The sequence below is a fragment of the Apis florea genome, unplaced genomic scaffold, assembly GCF_048593485.1.
Source record: "Apis florea isolate Af1SG1 unplaced genomic scaffold, ASM4859348v1 contig_1914_pilon, whole genome shotgun sequence".
Lineage (NCBI taxonomy): Eukaryota > Metazoa > Arthropoda > Insecta > Hymenoptera > Apidae > Apis > Apis florea.
This window is the reverse complement of record NW_028256504.1, coordinates 2,100,991-2,118,326: the sequence shown is the minus strand read 5'-3', so window position 1 is coordinate 2,118,326 and position 17,336 is coordinate 2,100,991. Positions and strand designations below refer to the sequence as shown.

General features: G+C 25.8%; 3 protein-coding genes across 9 annotated transcripts in view; 2 read left to right on the top strand and 1 right to left on the bottom strand.

The window, feature by feature from the left end:
• The window catches only part of cyc (basic helix-loop-helix ARNT-like protein cyc), a 55,888-nt gene extending 48,283 nt beyond the window's left edge, over positions 1–7,605 (top strand). For 2 of the 6 annotated variants that reach the window (XM_003691023.4, XM_086913671.1), the window contains 10 exons: positions 57–149; positions 383–500; positions 3,124–3,306; positions 3,792–4,032; positions 4,364–4,502; positions 4,855–4,973; positions 5,073–5,155; positions 5,256–5,410; positions 5,845–5,992; positions 6,698–7,605. In XM_003691023.4, coding sequence (XP_003691071.3) covers positions 57–149; positions 383–500; positions 3,124–3,306; positions 3,792–4,032; positions 4,364–4,502; positions 4,855–4,973; positions 5,073–5,155; positions 5,256–5,410; positions 5,845–5,992; positions 6,698–6,909 — 1,491 coding nt within the window. In that variant the 3' untranslated portion in view covers positions 6,910–7,605. Of the gene's footprint in view, positions 1–56; positions 150–382; positions 501–3,123; positions 3,307–3,791; positions 4,033–4,363; positions 4,503–4,854; positions 4,974–5,072; positions 5,156–5,255; positions 5,411–5,844; positions 6,031–6,600 lie in introns of all 6 variants that reach the window. The other 4 variants (XM_086913673.1, XM_086913677.1, XM_086913674.1 and 1 more) reach the window with 4 other exon arrangements.
• On the bottom strand, positions 6,253–12,076 carry Polr1F (RNA polymerase I subunit F). 2 transcript variants are annotated; one of them, XM_012495225.3, is made up of 4 exons: positions 11,782–12,076; positions 11,509–11,651; positions 11,253–11,448; positions 6,253–11,101 (listed from the first exon to the last, which is right to left on the bottom strand). In XM_012495225.3, the coding sequence occupies exons 1-4, from the start codon at positions 11,970–11,972 to the stop codon at positions 9,499–9,501; spliced, it is 2,133 nt and encodes a 710-aa protein (XP_012350679.3). In that variant the 5' UTR covers positions 11,973–12,076; the 3' UTR covers positions 6,253–9,498. The 2 variants fall into 2 exon arrangements, with proteins under 2 accessions (XP_012350679.3, XP_086769813.1); XM_086913687.1 differs by having other exon boundaries at positions 11,253–11,651; positions 11,782–12,059.
• Positions 12,077–12,488: 412 nt separating this feature from the next.
• On the top strand, positions 12,489–17,129 carry LOC100866720 (breast cancer type 2 susceptibility protein). Its single transcript, XM_012495223.2, has 12 exons — positions 12,489–13,625; positions 13,699–13,845; positions 13,914–14,002; positions 14,094–14,327; positions 14,417–14,567; positions 14,645–14,851; positions 14,916–15,126; positions 15,244–15,437; positions 15,499–15,758; positions 15,903–16,086; positions 16,165–16,440; positions 16,555–17,129. The coding sequence occupies exons 1-12, from the start codon at positions 12,615–12,617 to the stop codon at positions 16,948–16,950; spliced, it is 3,360 nt and encodes a 1,119-aa protein (XP_012350677.2). The 5' UTR covers positions 12,489–12,614; the 3' UTR covers positions 16,951–17,129.
• Positions 17,130–17,336: the final 207 nt, after the last annotated feature.

Below are 17,336 nucleotides of genomic sequence, written 5' to 3'. Positions count from 1 at the left end.
TTGTAATTAATATTTGATCCAAGTTACATAATCGAAGATGTCTTCTCTTGTTTCAGGCTGCGGAGGGTTTTGTCTTCGTGGTGGGCTGTGATCGTGGAAGAATTCTTTACGTATCCGAGTCTGTTTTACAGACACTCAACTATTCTCAGGTATCCAGTTTACTCTGTTTACTTTTATTGATAAAATTTTCATCGAAAATCTAAGAACAAAAATAATATAATATATATTAAAATAAATAATTTCCTTAAAATGAATTTGATATATTTAATTATTTTATATTTTTTTTTTCACTAATTATATTTAGTTTTTTTCTTTTCTAATCAAAAAATTATGTATTCTTTAAAATATATTTTAAAATTATACAATTTTTATATCTGTACAGGGTGACCTGTTGGGTCAAAGTTGGTTCGATATCCTGCATCCAAAAGATGTGGCCAAGGTAAAGGAACAGTTGTCCTCTTCGGATCTTAGTCCACGTGAACGATTAATAGATGCCAAAAGTACGTACACAGCATTATATAAATATATATATATAATAAATTAAATGTAATATTATGTACCTTAAAACTTACTCGAAAACGACGAAGAAAATCATGCCGTTCAAGTCACTCTTGATATCTCAATCGGATGCCAAGTTATAAACATTTAAAGTGGTCATAAACATTAAGTAGAAATTAAACAGAAATTATGAATGGACTGACCTAATGGTTTAGGTTTATATTTTTTCCTGGCAATGAGTATGTCCTTTCAGGAAGCGTCTGTCTGTTACTTATTATATATCTAGAATTTGAGATCAATCAGTGAGAAAGAAGGAAGATATAATAAACCATTGAAAATTACCTTTACACGATGATATCTCGGAAAGCAAAAGTCATATCGAATTTCACGCTTCTAATGCTCTTCGATTCGCTGAAGCCATTATCCTCAGAATTACAGTGGTTTAAAGTTTTCCTAATTTTAATCAAACTTTAAATTAAGATATATTTACTCCTTGAAAATTATTACTTACAATAATCCTATTAATTATAGAGAATTTTAAATTAAAAATTTATCTCAACGTTACTTTAACTTTCAAATAAGTTTAATAATACAATTTTTGCAATTAAGTATAATTAATTAATAGGAGATTTATGTATATCCATTTATCAAAAAAAAAAAAAAAAAATCTTCTTTATATCCCTGAAATAAATCAGGATGATTTCTGGCTGTCGGTGAACATTTTCAAATTAATGTCATTATGAAAGAGACTCAGGGCTAAGAGAAGGAAGACAATACTCGTTATGCGTGGATCTCCAAGACGATCAAGTGCTACGATCGTTAATCATCGACACTTGTTGCGTCCGAATTAATAAAGCAGACGATCGAGCCAGGAAAACGATCGCTGACACCTCTGATGGCCGATTGATCAAACGTCGAAGCGCCATTGTAACAGTAATAATATACATAAGGATGGCGGTAATTGCGAGATTTGTATTCGAATGTACGACATGTTACTTAATGCCTATTATCCATTCCGATGGAGTTTCAAATAGAGTAATTGGCTAAAATTATGGATGTATCCCCCGTTGTGAAGTGATTAGGTTCGGATTATTGATGGCTGGCTGTAAGGATGTATCACTCTTCTTACGAGCGTTGCAACTTCAGCTTGCAGAAATGTTAAGGTTGAGATTTTCAAATGGAGTCCAAGAGTTATAGAGTAGCGTCCACGTTGAGCAACAGATCTTAACGTGGATCATCGACGGGAGATTCTGTTAAAAGCAAATGAGAATTGCGGTTTCAGGTGAAAATGTTAAAGTTGATATTGTGTGATTTTTCAAACGAAGCGAATTATTACGTTCGTTTCGTAACGTATCTCTGCTTGCAATGATACATTTTGCTCTGGGCTAAGAATAAATTATCGTAGTAATAGTGATTTTATGCTTATGCTTTCATTCAAATTACGGTAGTCGTTTTATTTTATTCGTTCGAGAACTTTGGTATGTTTGTTTGTTTGTCGGTTACTTATCTGTCGCTTGTCGCTTTCTGTGTAAAAATAAAACTCGAGAAAAAGCGATTGCATAAGTTTGTAAAGCGTTAATAAGAAACTTCCATCAGATAAATGAAAATATATATATATATATATATTTGTAATTTAAAAAAAGACATGTTTGAATTAAACTTAGTTAAATATTTATTTCTTTGATGTCTGTAACATATGATTTATTTAAATTCGTTTCTTTTTTTTTCCTCTTCTTCTTCTTTTTTTACGATTCACTTTTTATGAAAGATTTATTATTTAAAGCATAATATAAATTACTCGAATGAACGATCAAAGAAATTTCTATGCAAAACGGGGGAATTAAATGTAATTTATTGCCTTGCCTTAAACATTTCTTAAACGAGATTATTTTATTTATTTGCATTTATAATTGCACGAATTTGATTAAAACAAGGATTATTTTTTTATTGAAAAATTGAAATACGACGATATAATCGAAGCGTTGACCCATAATATTAATCACATCGAATAGAGAATATCATAAATGATTTTAAAACTAATTTTATTCCTTTTAATTTTAATTAAAAAATAAAACGACTAAATGTACCGTCGAATATTTCTTGTTAATTCGATTATTATTACTTTAATTATTAATTCTTTCATTTATCAGTTTATTAATCGTCAATCCATTCCAAAAATTTTATAAAAAAAGATTCTCTCGCTCAAATAAAATTATACTAAGGGTTTAATACGTGCCTATCGCGTCTTCGAACCGCCTTTTATACTTCTTCCATCTGTCAAGGCCGATTTGACTGCAAATATGCGATACGCACTATGCATGCGTGCATTTCTCTTCCAGGAAATTGTGCGAAAAACTTTTTGATATTGGCACGCATCGATACCTGCACAGACACCTACAAGCAGAAATAAGACATGGCGAACTTTCTTACAAATATAAAATGTTCATCAAATAATGGAATAATGATAAATAAAATCTAAGACAACGTTTAATTTTAACTCGATATAATTGCAAAATTGGAAAATTATTACTTATTATGTTATCCCATACAATTTTCTGAATAATTGTTGAAATAAAATTTGCATCAAAGAATAATGATACATTGTTTAACGTTGTTTTTTAACAGCAATGCTACCTGTAAAAACGGATGTGCCCCAAGGCGTATCGAGATTGTGTCCTGGTGCACGGAGATCCTTTTTCTGCAGAATGAAGCGAAAGGTCGAAGGGATACGTTGCGGTGAATTACAAGTGAAGGAGGAATCCGAATCGGCAAGCGGATGTCATCGACGAAAAAAACAACAAAACGTTGGTAAGTATTCTAAACTTATTAGAATTTGAAATAATAAATTTGAATTATTATTTAGTATTAAATAAAAATACCTCTAATGATAACGTTGTAATAAATCTACTATTGTAAATTGTAAAACGCATTCAATTCGCTCTAACATGACGTTTGAAATCTTCAGCTCGAATATTTGCCGCTTCACTTGTCAAAGATGAATGGTGGATACTATTTCAAAGAGAGCTTAAAGAGGATCGTTTTATATGTGTAAAATGTTGCAGTGCGTTAAGATATTATCTGAAAATATATTTCCAAATAATTATTAAATCGTTCTGGTTGCACATTTCTATTAAAATTTAAGAATTAAAATCAAGATGATTCCTTTACAATTGAATTTTTCAAAGAAGAGATTTCAGGATTTCAAGGATATAAAATATAATCAACCTTAAACGATTTCAAACAAGTTTATGTTGATTTTATCAAGCTGACAACATTATTGAACATTTTTGCAGACTGGAAGTACTGTGTAATTCAATGTACTGGATATTTAAAGTCGTGGGCGCCCGCAAAAATCGACCTCGAAGAACACGAAGGTGATGGAGACGGAGAGGCTTGCAATTTATCGTGTTTGGTAGCAGTTGGCCGATTGCAGTCCACGATTCCGACATCTTTACCTAAGAAGCCTCGTTTGAGATCCATCAAGTTCGTTTCGCGACATGCGATGGACGGTAAATTCCTCTTCGTCGATCAAAGGTTAATATTCTAATCGTTTTCTTAATTATTTAATTTATACAATTTTCAACGTGTCTCTCTCACGAGCCATTATTATTAACGAACTACTATTTTTTTAAAAAGAAAACGTTAAAATAATTGATGCACATTTTTATGCAATATATACTTTTAAGAAAATATTTCTCAATACTCAGAAATCATTAATTAATCCTTTTTGATCAATTTCTGGAACAACAACAATAAATATTTGTTTATAATTCTAAATTCTTCTGTGCCTTAGAATTACGTAATAATAATAGGCAGTGATAATAAGTTGATGTAAATCTTGATGATAAATAAAAAATATTCACAGGGCTACGTTAGTGTTAGGTTTCCTGCCACAAGAGCTACTTGGAACGAGCATGTACGAATATTATCACCACGATGATATCCCTCATCTGGCAGAATCTCATAAAGCCGCTCTTCAAGCATCCGAGAGTGTCACCACACAGGTAAGTTACCATTGTTACTCATTACTCGACACTCTTTTGCAATGATAATGATTATCATTTTAAATTTTAATTCCCTTGCTATGCCATTAATTCAGTCAATGTTGTTTCCACTGTACATGCATTTTCAATTTATTACTTGTTGAATTTTATTTGTTCTTGCATTTTCTGAAAATGTTTCCAATTCTTAATGAGAAAGTATATTTAATAATGCAATCTTTAAAAGTGTTAGATTACAATTGTATTAAGTATTATATTTGTTATCTATTTGTTGAAATAGATTTTTTAGAATTGATTAATAATTTAAAATTTTTATGTATACATAAGAAATTTTATGAGAGAAATTTCTGTTCAGATATACAGGTTTAGGACTAAAGGTGCAAGCTTTGTGAAGCTTCAATCCGAATGGAAATCTTTTAGAAATCCATGGACCAAAGATATCGAGTACCTAATAGCTAAGAACTCTGTCACTTCGTAAGTTTCGATAATATTTTTCTCTTTTAATTAACAAATCTATATCAAATATATAAAACAATACCTTTTACTAATTAATGAAAATGATTGTGTATTCAGCAGTGACTCCCGATCGATCACAAGTAGTGGGAACAGATCTGAGGATTCCAGTGTTCAAGGCAATTACGACTACTTTGCACAAAGTATGAGTGAAATATTTTACGTTGTTCGAGATAATTTTAGTGATTCATTATTTAATTTAATTAGACTCGTCTCGTTTCACACGTCGATAAATAATCGTAGGTAACGGCGGATTAGAAAGATTGATCTCAAGTCACGTAGAGGTAAGTAAAATTGGACGACAAATAGCTGAAGAAGTTCTGGATCTTCAAAGACGCGGTGAGGATTCTTCTTCAGGTAGCAGTCCTGGACCGGAATCTGCTTTATTAAATACGGAGGTAGTTATAACCATAGAAGTTCCAGTTAAAATTTCTTGATTTCCTTTGAGATATGAAACAAACAATTTATTCGTTATTATATTTTCAATGATCTTTACCGCGTTTAATATTAACCCTTTAATATTTACCATTTTTATATCATTTCAATAATCATTCAATGTCTTGGATTACTAAAATCGAAATTATAATATTATATTAAGTAATATTTTAATAATAGTAAATTAATATTTTTAGAAACTAATTTTTAAAGAATTATCAGTTTGATATTTTTTAACATTATATATTTTTATCGTCATGAATATTCGACATATATAAATCATATCAATAAGTCAAAAGGATTAAATAAAGTATTTTAAGCAGCTCACAGACATTAAAGATCATTAAATTATTGATGATAGTTTTCCCTTTAATTTATACTTTTTTTCCTTCACAAGTCACAAATCACTACAACTGCATCGCCGGAGAGAGTGCAAGATGTGGCACAGTCAACCAGAGGCAGCAACAACAGCAGCAGTAATCCTACACCAACGTACAACCACATAGCAAACAACTTGCAGCTGAACAGCATCGCGAACGACCAAGGTCATAGCTATTACTGTCTCTAAGGAGTCGTTTTCTTGGTGTGTAGTGTGATTGCCGGATTTACCAAAAAAAGATTAGTAGGTCGCTCAGAGAAAAAAAATGATCAAGCTTTTGTTTGATCGATCGATTTCAAACGCGAAACTATAATTTTCTTTGAATGAAATTGGGCGAAGGAAGTTCGTTCTCATAGCTCAAATATTTAATTCAAATTAATCTCCATAGATAATAATATTTATAATGTCTTTATGAAAGTAAATTAATTTCATTGTAATACAAATTTTATTTCTTTTTTTTTTTTTTTTCTCTCTCTTTTATACATCTCATTTCAAAACATCTCATTACATGGACTATTCATTATGAAAATGATGTAAGTCCTAGAAAAAAAATTGAAAAAAATAAATGATTTATATAAAAGCATTTTAATGTGAAAAAATAGAAAAGATTAACCCTTAAATATCTCTATACAAAAAGGATAAACTTACAGCACTTTGTAAATAAATAGTCCATATAAATAGTAATATGATCGACTTCAATAATTTTTCAAAGGTTCGAACATCCAGCAATCAAGCCCGCAATACAATTCTTTTTTCCTTTTTTTCTCTTTTTAGCATAACGTTATAGTTCCAATAGTAGCGTTCACAGCAACACCGCGCGGACATTTTTGAATTGATCGTTGCGTATAACATAACATCCAACCCCTTTTAGGAGCGTCACCAGACGAAGGACACGAAACTACTTTTTTAACTAAGGATGTGATGGATATGATTGGTGGTACCACGATTAACGAATCGCCAAACCCAGTGCCATCTGATGGTAACGACGAGGCAGCAATGGCAGTGATAATGAGCCTTCTAGAGGCAGATGCAGGTTTAGGTGGTCCTGTGGACTTTTCTGGCTTACCTTGGCCGCTTCCATAGTACATTTTAATCTCTCCTCTATTCGTGTGAACTGAAATTTCAAGTGTCGAAAATAACTTATGCTTATATGGAAGTTAGAAGTGTGTGTACATAATAGTATCAAGTGTGTGGACCAAGATAAGGTTTTTTTGATTTTTCTTGTTTTTGTTCTATTGTGCTTGAGTACTTGATCAATCTTTACCAATTGTGTCTATGTTCCAATTCAATGGAAAGTATGAACGTCACCATGAATCGTTTCTCATTTGTTTTGAAGAAGTTGAAATATTCTTGGTGCTGAGATGGTGCTGCTTTAAGGAATGCATAAATAATTGAACATTTTAGTTTTATAGACATATCATTTCTGTGATCAAAAATGAAATATCAAACGTACAGAATGATTAATATATACATACGTAAATTGAAATGAATATTTATGTTCATTTTTATAAAGAGTATGTAAATTGAGACTGATCCAAAATTATTTTTTGGTAGCAGTCGATAAGAGATGAAGCATCGTAAATAATGATGATAATTCAGAATAATTCGTAAATAGAATTATAATTCCCTCTGAAAATGAAATCAATATTTTTTTAATGTCGGTCAACGGATCGTTAAGTGATTTCCTTTCATAATTTGTAATTAAACGTATGCTGTTTTACGTTTTTGTACAAAATTAAATACGATTTAAATATTGTAATAAATTAATTTTTATCATAATATTTTAGTCTGATTTATTACTAATTGAATAATTATTTAGAAATGTCAATTTTCGCTCAAGAGTTTCGCGCGATAATATTAGGTCTCCTACCTCAATTTGTATTTTATTGTAATATATCAATTTCCGCTTATTTTTCATCTTCAATAAAAAAGAAATATACAAAATCATTCGGTAACTCTAGATTTCATCGGGACTATGAAAATAATTATTGCAAAATTAATCTATTTTAACACTTTAATAATCAAATTTTTTGTATAAATAAGTTCCATAACATTTTTCTGAAAATTCACGGATGAAATTATTTCCAATTTATTCTTTATACATCACTCTATGAAAAAAAAAATAACTGCAATGAAATCTGTAATGAAATTATTATGAATATTTATTATTTTAAAAAAAATATTTAATATTTCACATAGTTTCGAAGACATTTAGAAAATAACGAATACCGTACACCGATGATTGCTTCAAAAAAACAATTACATAAATATTTATATGTATATAGCATATTCATTGCACACTGTCCGTTTCATAAAGCGAGGATTTAGGTTAACTGTACATATATGTATTCGAGATCTTTTTCACAGTAATCAATATAAATGTTTTGTCACTAGATATAAACCAACGGATCATTTTACAATTATTGACCGCATCGTAAAAAGTGTTTTATTAAATAGTTTCCGGCAAATATATCGAGGAACGAACCAAGAGTGAGGATCGAAGTTCCTGTTCGTTATTTAGCGACAAATTATTGTTGCCTGTAAATATGTATTCTTATAGAACGCGTGATATATGATATAAAGCGTACCTAATTAAATTATAAGAAACCATAAAACAATATCGAATGTTTCATAAGTTATGAGCAATGTTTATCACGAGTAAACAATTCTTTATATTTCTTTGTATGTTATAAATATATTGTTTTTAGGAAATGTTTTTACAACAATTAAATAAGGTATAATAATGATTATGATTAAAAATCTATCAACGTAATGAATATATTTTTGATGTAAAATACTGAAATAGTATTTTATGATAGTACTGACAGTTTTTTTTTTATTTAAAATTTTTAAAAATGTTACTTACTTTTATTATTTACAAATATGATAAAATCGAATGAAAATTCGATATTCAATTTGATATTTATTATAATAAATATAAAAAGTATTTTTTATTTTGAAAACTAAGTTTATATTTTTTATAAACAAGATTTCATATCGATATAATTTTTTCACATAAATAATCGTATTTTTTATTTCTTATATCTTTGTTGTAAAATGTAAAAAAAAGAATATGATAAAATTGATGAAATTATTTTACGATGCAATTAAGTGAATCGATCGAATAAAATCATGAGTTATATAATGTTATATTAAAATAATGTACATAAAGCGTGTATATGTAAATAAATATATATTATCATACAATATATATATATATATATATATATATATATATATATATATATAAATGGTACTTTAAAAAATAAATGTTATTATATAGGAAGAAAATTATTTGATCACACTACTAAATGTAGTGTAGAAAAAATGCTTAAAGATTGTAATTGTTTTTATATAAAATTTTTCATTGTAAATCTTCCGAAATAAACAAATTATTGCTTTTACAAACACTTCTTGATATAAATGAGAAAATTAAAAAATTTAAAATAGTCTTGTTATCAATAATTTTTTTATATGTTTTAATCAATTCACTTACAAAATAAAATATGAATTTTGAATAAAAATGTCTAGTTTATATTTATTTCAAGCTATTTACAATTATATATTTTGTCAGATGAATTATAAAAGAAAATATTTCACTTATATACATTAAAAATATGAAAATAGCAAGTTAAAAATACGTCAACAATTTTATTAATTTTTTTTATTTTTTTATCTTAATTCTTCCGCTTTGATTTCTTTATTTATCTCTATTTCATTTTCAAAAGATTCTAATTTTATAGAATGTTTATGCTTCTTGTGTTTTATTAGAGAATCTTCCGTATTATCATTTATTTCGTGCATGTATGTATCATTTAATTTCTCTATCTTAATTTTTTTATCTATTTCATTTTCAAAGGTATCTAGTTTTAGAGAACGTTTATGTTTTCTATGTTGTTTCTTTGGAGAACTTTCCATATCATCATGTACTTTATGTATGTATGTATTACTTACTTCTTCCATCTTAATTTCTTTTTCAGAGGATTCCAATTTTACAGAATGTTTATGTTTTTTATGCTCTTTCTTTGAAGAGTCTCCTATATCATCATTTACGTCATATATATATGTGCTATTCAATTCTTCTAATTTAATTTTTTTGTCTATTTCATTATCAGATGTTTCTAATTTTACAGAACGTTTATTCTTCCTATGATGTTTCTTTAAATTTTCTGTGCTATTATTTATTTCATGTAAATCTGTGTTATTCCATTCTTCCAGTTTAACGTTTCTATCTATTTCACTTTCAGAAATTTCCAAATTTAGAGAATGTTTATGTTTTTTACGTTGTTTCTTTGGAGAATTTTTCATCACATTATCGTTTATTTCATGAATATTTGTATCATTTAATTTTTCTATCTTAATTTCTCTCTCTAATTCATTTTTAAAAACATTCATTGTCACAGAATTTTTATGTTTTTTATGTTGTTTTTTTGGAGAGTCTCTTATATCATTTACTTCATGTATATATGTATCATCTAATTTTTCCATTTTAATTTTTTTGTCCATTTCATTTTCAAAAGCATTTAATGTTAGAGAATTTTTATGTTTCTTTTGTTGCTTTTTTGAAGAATCTTTTATATCATCATTTACTTCATGTATGTATACGTCATTTAATTCTTCTATTTTAATTTCTTTGTCTGTTTTATTTTCAAAAGCATTCAATTTTGAAGAATTTTTATGTTTTTTATGTTGTTTTCTTGAAGAGTCTTCATCATTTATATCATGTGTATATATATCATTAGATTCTTCCAATTTAATTTTCTTTGAGCTTTTTTTATTTGGACTTATTGAATTTCTTACATATTTATTTGTACTGAAATCATCTAAAGAAGTATCAATATCATCTAAATTTTTTCTTTTCTCAGATTTTATTTTTATATTAGATTTATTTTCGGGTATACTTTCTATTTCATTTGAATGAAAATCATTTATATAATCATGTACAGTTTCCAATTTAGATATAGATTCATTGATTTCTTTAATCTTTTTATCATGTTTTTTGCTTTTTTTCTTCTTTTCACAATGTTTAATTGATTCTTCTTGTTCATAGTTTTTCTTCGATTTTTTTTGTTGTACAATTTCTTTCTTTATTTGTGGTACATCTTCATCAGAAGAATTTTTATCAGACTCAGATGTAAAATATGTATTCTTTATATGTTTAGTATTTGCTTCTGAAACACTATTAACTGAATTTTCATTTTGAATAATATTTTCGGCAGATGATCTTTTATTATTAATATTTTTGTGCATTAATCGACATCCACGTAAATAATCACTGAAATAATAGTAAAAAATTTATAATCATTGGAAATAATGAAAAATATTATAAAGATGTAGATGATATCTTTTTCAATAAATAGTAATTTTATTTTTAAAAAAAACTTTAAAATTAACTTTTAAATATTATTATTAATAAATATACTTACTCTGAATTTAAGACTCCACGAATAAATGGTAATTTACTTGTAAAATCAAGAAGTGTTACTTGAAATCTCACTTCCTGGCCTATTTCAAGATTGTCACCTGGCCAATTTTCTTCATTATCTGGTTTTGGAATTGACACATTAAATGCTTTATGTACAAGTATCCCAATATGATCTAATCCCTTTTTATTCACTATTCCTACAAATAGTTTATTAATAAGTAAATATTTAGAAACTTTATTATAACTAAGTATATTACCTTTCAATGTACATCCAAGTTTAGGTCTAAATATATAAAAATCTGCTTCAATATCAACATGAATGAAACATGAATCATAAAATATTTCTCCCAATGGTGTTAACAATTTAGGATTCTTATAAGCTAACAGAAATCCCTTTAAACTGCAATAAACATAACCTATATATTATATCTAAACATAACTATATATTTGTTAGCTTTTTTACATTTTATTTAAAATTATATTATTGGATACAAATTTCGAGTGAAAATTAATGAAAATTATATACATACTCAGTATCGTACGAATTTAAATTCGAACTTAAAATTTCATTCAAAGCAGCATTTATATTTGTTAAATGGAATGGATGTAAACCAAAATGTTTTGTAAATTTTTCAAAATAGACACAACAATCTTCATCTTCTAAAAGACCTGTAAGTTCCAAAATGGACCACGTAATTCCTGTATACGCTTTAAATTTCATGTTTATTCATTAAAAAATGAAAATGAATTACACTTTCGCATAAAACACATGCAATAAATATGTGAGGTTAAATCTATGTTTGGCCGGTTCAATAGACAAATGGCAAAATTGACGCTGACATTCAAGAATTTTATTTAAATACGAAATAAATATTAGTTATTTTAATTACTATAGAAAATTACTATACAATTTTCACAATTTTCACAAAAAAAAAATATAAAAAATTTATTAATTATTAATTATTAATATATTTCTTCATATTATATATCATATAAAAATTTTTTGTATAATATTTATATAATAAATAAATATTGTTTGCAGAAAAAAGAAAATTTAAATTAAATTATGTTATTTCAAAAAATAAAAGTTACGGAATATATGTTATATGATATAATGTTTATATATTGATATAAAGTATAAACAAGAAAAACAAATAATGAGAAAAGGATAGACAAAACGCCATTTTTTAAATGATTTCATAGTTACTTTTAGTATATTTAAGTATAGTATATTTAAAGTATAGTAATGAAATATGTTTTAATATCATCAGTTGAAATGTAAAAACGAATAATTTTTTTTTCAACATTGTTTAAATATCAACGTATCCAATAAATATATGCGTAATAATTAAAGTTTATAGATATGAATAATAATAACAGAAATGATGGATTATTATGTGGTTTCACTACCGCTAGTGGTAGCTCGATTAATATAACCGAGAAAGCTTTATCAAAAGCAAAAAATTTTTTCAATAAAGAACTTGAAGAAATTGACAATTATAAAGAAACATTCAAAAGTGAAAATGATATTAATGTATCTAATGTACAATCATCAAATGTTGGATTTCAAACTGCAAATGGTCGAAATATTAATGTGACCAATGAAGCATTATTAAAAGCACAAGTATTATTTCAAGAAGAAATTTCCGAAAACCTTGAAAATACTTTTTCCAAATCATTACAGAAACGAAAAATTAAAGATTTAGATGAAAATATACCCTTAAACAAACAAGTAAAATCTAATCAATTTAAAAAATTACGATTTAGTAATGAACTCCAAAATCCGAAAATTATTTGTAAGAATATAATAAATATTGAAGAAGAAACTCAAAATACATCCTCAAAAATAATTTCAAATTGTAATAACAATAAATTAATTGACAATATTGATATAACTGAATCAACAAAAAAAAATAATGAAATATTAAATAATTCTTTCATTTCAAATGAAATTGCAGCTAGTGCAGTTGCACTTTTAGCTGATGAAAAAGATTTAGATTTTTCAGAAGCATGGAAATCTCCTAAAGAAATAAAAAATAATGAAAAATTTACAAATATTCCATCTAGTCCTGTAATAGGAGGACGATTTATTTCTAAAAAACGAAAAAATACAAATAAAAGAAAAATTATAAATAAAGTAGACAAATCTATTTATATAAATGATTTAGAAAAATTAAATGATACTTGTACAAATTTAAATCAATGTGTAAATGAAGAAAATAAATATTTAATAGAAAAGGAAAAATTAATAAATGTAGAAAACAAGACTAAGTCTATAATTAATAATGATTTTGGTGATACTCAATTAATGATAGATTTTATAAATCAATCTGTAATTATATTAGAGAAACGTTTAGAAGCTGCTTCAAAACAAGTAGGTCATATTTTAAAATATATATATTAATAAAAAGAAAATGTTTTTTCAATTTATATTAATATATTTACAGGATAATCAAATTAGTCTAAAACAAAAAAATAAACCTAAACCAACAATCAGTAAATTATATTTTCATAGAAAAAATAATGCCAAAAATCGTATATCTTGGAAACAAATTAGCAAAGGAAAAAATCCTGTTCTATGTACACATGAAGAGGTAATAACTAAACAAGAATTTAATTATTTATTACTTAATTCAATTTTAATTATTCATTTTTTTATTAGCTTAATAAAAAAAAAATACCACTTGAAATTTTGGACATAGCAGCTAATAATGCATTAATGTATAAGTTTCGATGTTCAGATTTTTATGGGTGAGATATATTTTAATCAATTTTTTAATTTCTTATATTATGAATCATTATATTATCATTTATAAAATTAATTATAATATATATTATTCAGGGAAAATATTGTGCAAAATAATATTGATGGTATAAAATTGGAAGATGGAGCATATTTGATTTTGGATGAAAATGGTAATGCAGGAATAACAGAAATTAAAAGATCGTTTTTGGCATGTCCAGGTGTAGATCCTAATTTACTTTCATCTGGATGGGTAGAAAATCATTATAAATGGATTGTATGGAAATTAGCATCAATAGATAGAATAAAATTGGGTTCTCTTATGTTACCAAGGTATAATTTACATTTATTTTTTTAGTTTAGAACTAAAGAATAAGAAATATACGTTTTATAATATTTATATAAAAAAAATTTTTTTTTAGAATGTTAACTCCTACTAGAGTGGTAATGGAATTAAAATATCGTTATGATAGAGAAATTGATAGATCTGAAAGATCAGCTTTAAGAAAAATTTTAGAAAAAGATGATGTTGCAACAAAACGAATGGTTCTATGTGTATCATCTATTATTGAGGTAAATTTTTTTTAAAATGTTGATATTTTTTAGAATTAATTTTTATAAAGAATTTTCATTTTCTTCTTTTTTTATAGTATGATGATTCTACTACAAAAAGCCCTAATCAATACAAAATGTTATCCAAAAAATTGATATTAACAGATGGATGGTATAGCATTCAAGCTTCAATTGATGAAGCAATGATTAAATATATCATGTCTGGTAAAGTAAAAGAAGGAACAAAATTATTAACGTATGGATCCGAATTGTTAAATTGTACTCAAGGATGTCCGCCTTTAGAAGTAAATATCTTTGAAGATTTGTTTAAATTTTAGCAGAAAATATTTATAATACATATATTTTTAGATTCCAGAAAATGTATGTTTAAAACTTCATACAAATTCAACAAGAAGAGCAAGATGGGATGTGAAATTGGGATATATGATATCCCAAGGACCAATATGCATTAAATTAAAATCGATTTTTCCAAATGGCGGTTTAATTGGAAAAATTAAAGTTATAATTGCAAGAGTATATCCAATGTTATATCATGAGAAAACTTCAACTGGAGAATCTAGTGAGATTAGCATGATTATGACATATGATATATATTATTTTAAATTTTTTCAAACATTTTATATTATTATATTTTATTATTTTTTATTTTTCTATATTTTATTTTATTATATTATAGTTTTCCGAAATATTAGATGCGAAGAAAAAGCTAATATTATCTATGAAAAAAAATGTCGTTCAATGATAGAAACATTCTATGATAAAGCAGAAAAATATTTTTATACCAAAAAAAATAAAAATGATTTAAATACAGATAGTATTGATTTAGCAGCAATTGAATGGAATGAAAATTGCGATGGATTATCTAAAAAGGTAAATCAAATAAAAAATATTATTTTTAAGCTTTAAAAATTCATGTATTTATTTATTACAGGATTTTCTTTCAGAACAAGAACTTGAACAAATAAAAAATGAATGTCATATGAAAAAGGAAAAATTTAGACAAGAATTAGAATCTAGATTACAAGAAAGTTTACCTCCGCCACGACAAGTTACACCTGTTTTGAAAATTCGTGTGATTGAAGAAGAAACAAGTGCTATTCTTTCAGTTTGGTCTCCTAGCGAAGAGGTTTTAGATATTTTAAAAGAAGGAAATTATGTATCAGTTTCTGCTGTTATGCCCTCAGCAAAAAGGTAATTATTATATAAAATATTTATAATGTATTTATATTTCTGTATTTATATTTTTTATATTTCTTTATTATTGCTTACAATATAATAACAATTAAATGTAGCTTAAAATTATTATTTTATTGTATCATTAATTTATTATAATAGAGGTAATGAATTGCAACTGACTACAAATCGAAATACATTATTCTGCCAAATAAATAATATCAATATAAATTTTTCTCAAAGAATATATACAGCATTATATGATATAAATAAGCCAATTTTTACTCCAGCTTATGGAGAATTTGATACAGTAGGAATTGTTACTTCTATTGGAAATGAACCTTATGTAAGTAATTAATATAAATGTATGATATGCAATAATAATATTAAGGAATTTTAATGATTATTTTTTTTTATTTAAAAGGGTATGAAAAATTTTCAAGCTGTATATTTGGCATATCCGCATATGGATTCTCAATCTTCATATTTATCAATATTGTTTTGGCATGGAATATTTTTTTATGGATATACAGAAATATTGACTGTAGGATCTTTTGTTGCCTGTAGTAATTTAGAATGGCGTCGCGCTACGACATGGGATGTACCAATAGCATATTGTACAGAACGAAGTATTTTCACGCGCAATCCTCGACACAATTATCTTCAAAAACCTTTTGAAAATTTAAAACACTTAATAAAGGTAAAGATTTAAAAAAGATTATATTAGAAATTCTTAATATAATAAATTTGTAATTTTAAATAACTAAATTACAATTTATGCTAATATAATAATATAATAATTATATTTTTAAAGGATGTCAATATGTATATAGATACCTGTGCAAAAGAAATTTCAGAGAAGATACGAAAGAAACCAGTGACAAGAATTTCAGATAAATTTATGGATGTAAATAATCTTGAAAAAATTGCACCAAGAGAAAATTTTAACAAACAATTTAATGATCATGCTTGTCAAGAATTTCTAAAAAGAAATTTATTGAACGATCAACCAGCAAAATCTATCGCTATACAAAAAAAACTTGAAAAATTACAACATTATGGTGAACCATGTAGTCTATCTCCTATTACACTTAATAATAGTTCTAAACGAGTATCATTAGAATTCAAATCTCCTATGCGATCTAGAAATGAAAATTCTACAAAAGCTCATATGTCATTAAATGCTAAATTTGAGCAAAATTCTAGGTGATATTATATTTTAAATTGTATTATATTTAAATATATATTAATTATGTACAGTATATTTTAAAATAAATTGTTAAAATTTTTAAAGATATATACTCTATATTTCAAGAACAATGTAATGATTCATTATTTTTATTTTATCTTTCATAATAAGATGAAAATAATAAAATTACGAAAAATAAATCCTGTATATTGTATTTATTGTTAATATAAGTAATTGTATTATTAATTTTAAAATTATTGTTATTTACATTAGAAATGTTTATAAATACATATGAATATTATTTTTTAAATTTGCATTTAAAAGTTGTATAAAATAATATTATATAAATTTTATATATTATAAAATTTATAATTATTAAATATTTATATTTAAATCATTTAAAAAAT